Here is a 1,542-nt window from a genome sequence, read left to right on the forward strand (position 1 = left end):
TCACCACACTCCTTAATTTATAATTATTTATTTCTTTTTCATTAATATCGTAATGAATAACGATCCATAAAATGTAAGCGAAACTTTGTAGAAGCTTGGCTTACTGATGATCGATACAAATTTTGGATACGTAGAGTGCCATCCAATAATAGTCTTTATTATTGCAGTGTATGCAATAAAACATTTTCGTGTCAATCGAGAAATGTTTCGAAACATGCGGACTCTACGTATCATAAAAATAATATTAAAAAATCATGTGAGAATAATGAAGATAATGCAGTAAAAAAATCTAAAGCAACATTTCAATTAAAATGGTTATATATTGAGGAATTTAAACATTGGTTACGCGAAGTGCCAGATGATGATAGTTTATGTTATTGTAAAATTTGCGATAAGTCTTTTGTTTGTGGATTACCGCAAATCTATCGTCACGCCGAAACAAAAACACATATGAATAAATGTGAAAGTAATGAAATAAGACAATCGAATGAAGATTGGAATACGGAAAGTAATGAATCACTTTTACCATTTGATGAGCGCATAAAAGAAGCAGAGATTAGATATGCCGCATTAATTGCTGAAATGAATATTCCTCATCAAAGTGCAAACAAGATTCTCAGTTTTTTTCAACACGTAGGAAAAGATCCTCATGTATTACGAAGTATGAAAATGGGTCGTACAAAATGTAAAAGTAACCATCCGCGGAGGAATCAAATGCACAGTTAGAGTCGGCCACACTCTCAAAAAATTTTAAATTGAATGCACCCGGTCCAAAGCGCGTCCGCCGAGGTCGAGTGGTTCTTCAGAACTGAAATAAGACAATCGAATGAAGATTGGAATACGGAAAGTAATGAATCACTTTTACCATTTGATGAGCGCATAAAAGAAGCAGAGATTAGATATGCCGCATTAATTGCTGAAATGAATATTCCTCATCAAAGTGCAAACAAGATTCTCAGTTTTTTTCAACACGTAGGAAAAGATCCTCATGTATTACGAAGTATGAAAATGGGTCGTACAAAATGTAAAAGTATTATTACGAACGTTTTATCCAAAGTTGAAACGAAACGTGTCGTAGACAACATTCAAAATACAAAATTTTCAATATTTATAGACGAAACATCTGATATTTGTAACGAAAAGTGGATGACTTTTCAAGTTCGATACCCTGATCCTGGGACATTAGATATTCGCACGCAATTAGTTGAATTAATTAATATCGATGCTAAAGATTCCAGCGCAAAAAAATTGTTTAATGCATTTAAAAATGAAATGTACAAATTGCAGGTACCATTTCCGAATATCATTGCTCTGTCATGCGACAATGCGTCTGTCATGATAGGGAAACATGTATCATTCCAAAAAAAATTGGAAAAAGAATGTCCACGTTTATTAACATTTCCATGTCCTTGCCATTCCGCTGCATTAGCAGCGCATGCTGCAAGTGATAAAATACTCGAAGTTTGTGATCAATTTACTAAAATGATAGTTAGTTACATAAACAGCAGTCCAAAATGTTTAGCAGTTTTCAGTGAATTTTGT

General features: G+C 33.4%; 1 protein-coding gene across 1 annotated transcript; it reads left to right on the forward strand.

The window, feature by feature from the left end:
* Window positions 1-295: 295 nt before the first annotated feature.
* On the forward strand, window positions 296-1,539 carry LOC108763320 (uncharacterized; the record flags this gene model as incomplete). The annotated part of the gene is made up of 2 exons (XM_018510826.1): window positions 296-532; window positions 866-1,539. Coding segments are annotated over 2 exons (911 nt in total), but the record flags the coding sequence as incomplete, so codon positions are not given.
* Window positions 1,540-1,542: the final 3 nt, after the last annotated feature.

The sequence above is a fragment of the Trachymyrmex cornetzi genome, unplaced genomic scaffold, assembly GCF_001594075.2.
Source record: "Trachymyrmex cornetzi isolate Tcor2-1 unplaced genomic scaffold, Tcor1.1 scaffold3532, whole genome shotgun sequence".
NCBI classification, from domain to species: domain Eukaryota; kingdom Metazoa; phylum Arthropoda; class Insecta; order Hymenoptera; family Formicidae; genus Trachymyrmex; species Trachymyrmex cornetzi.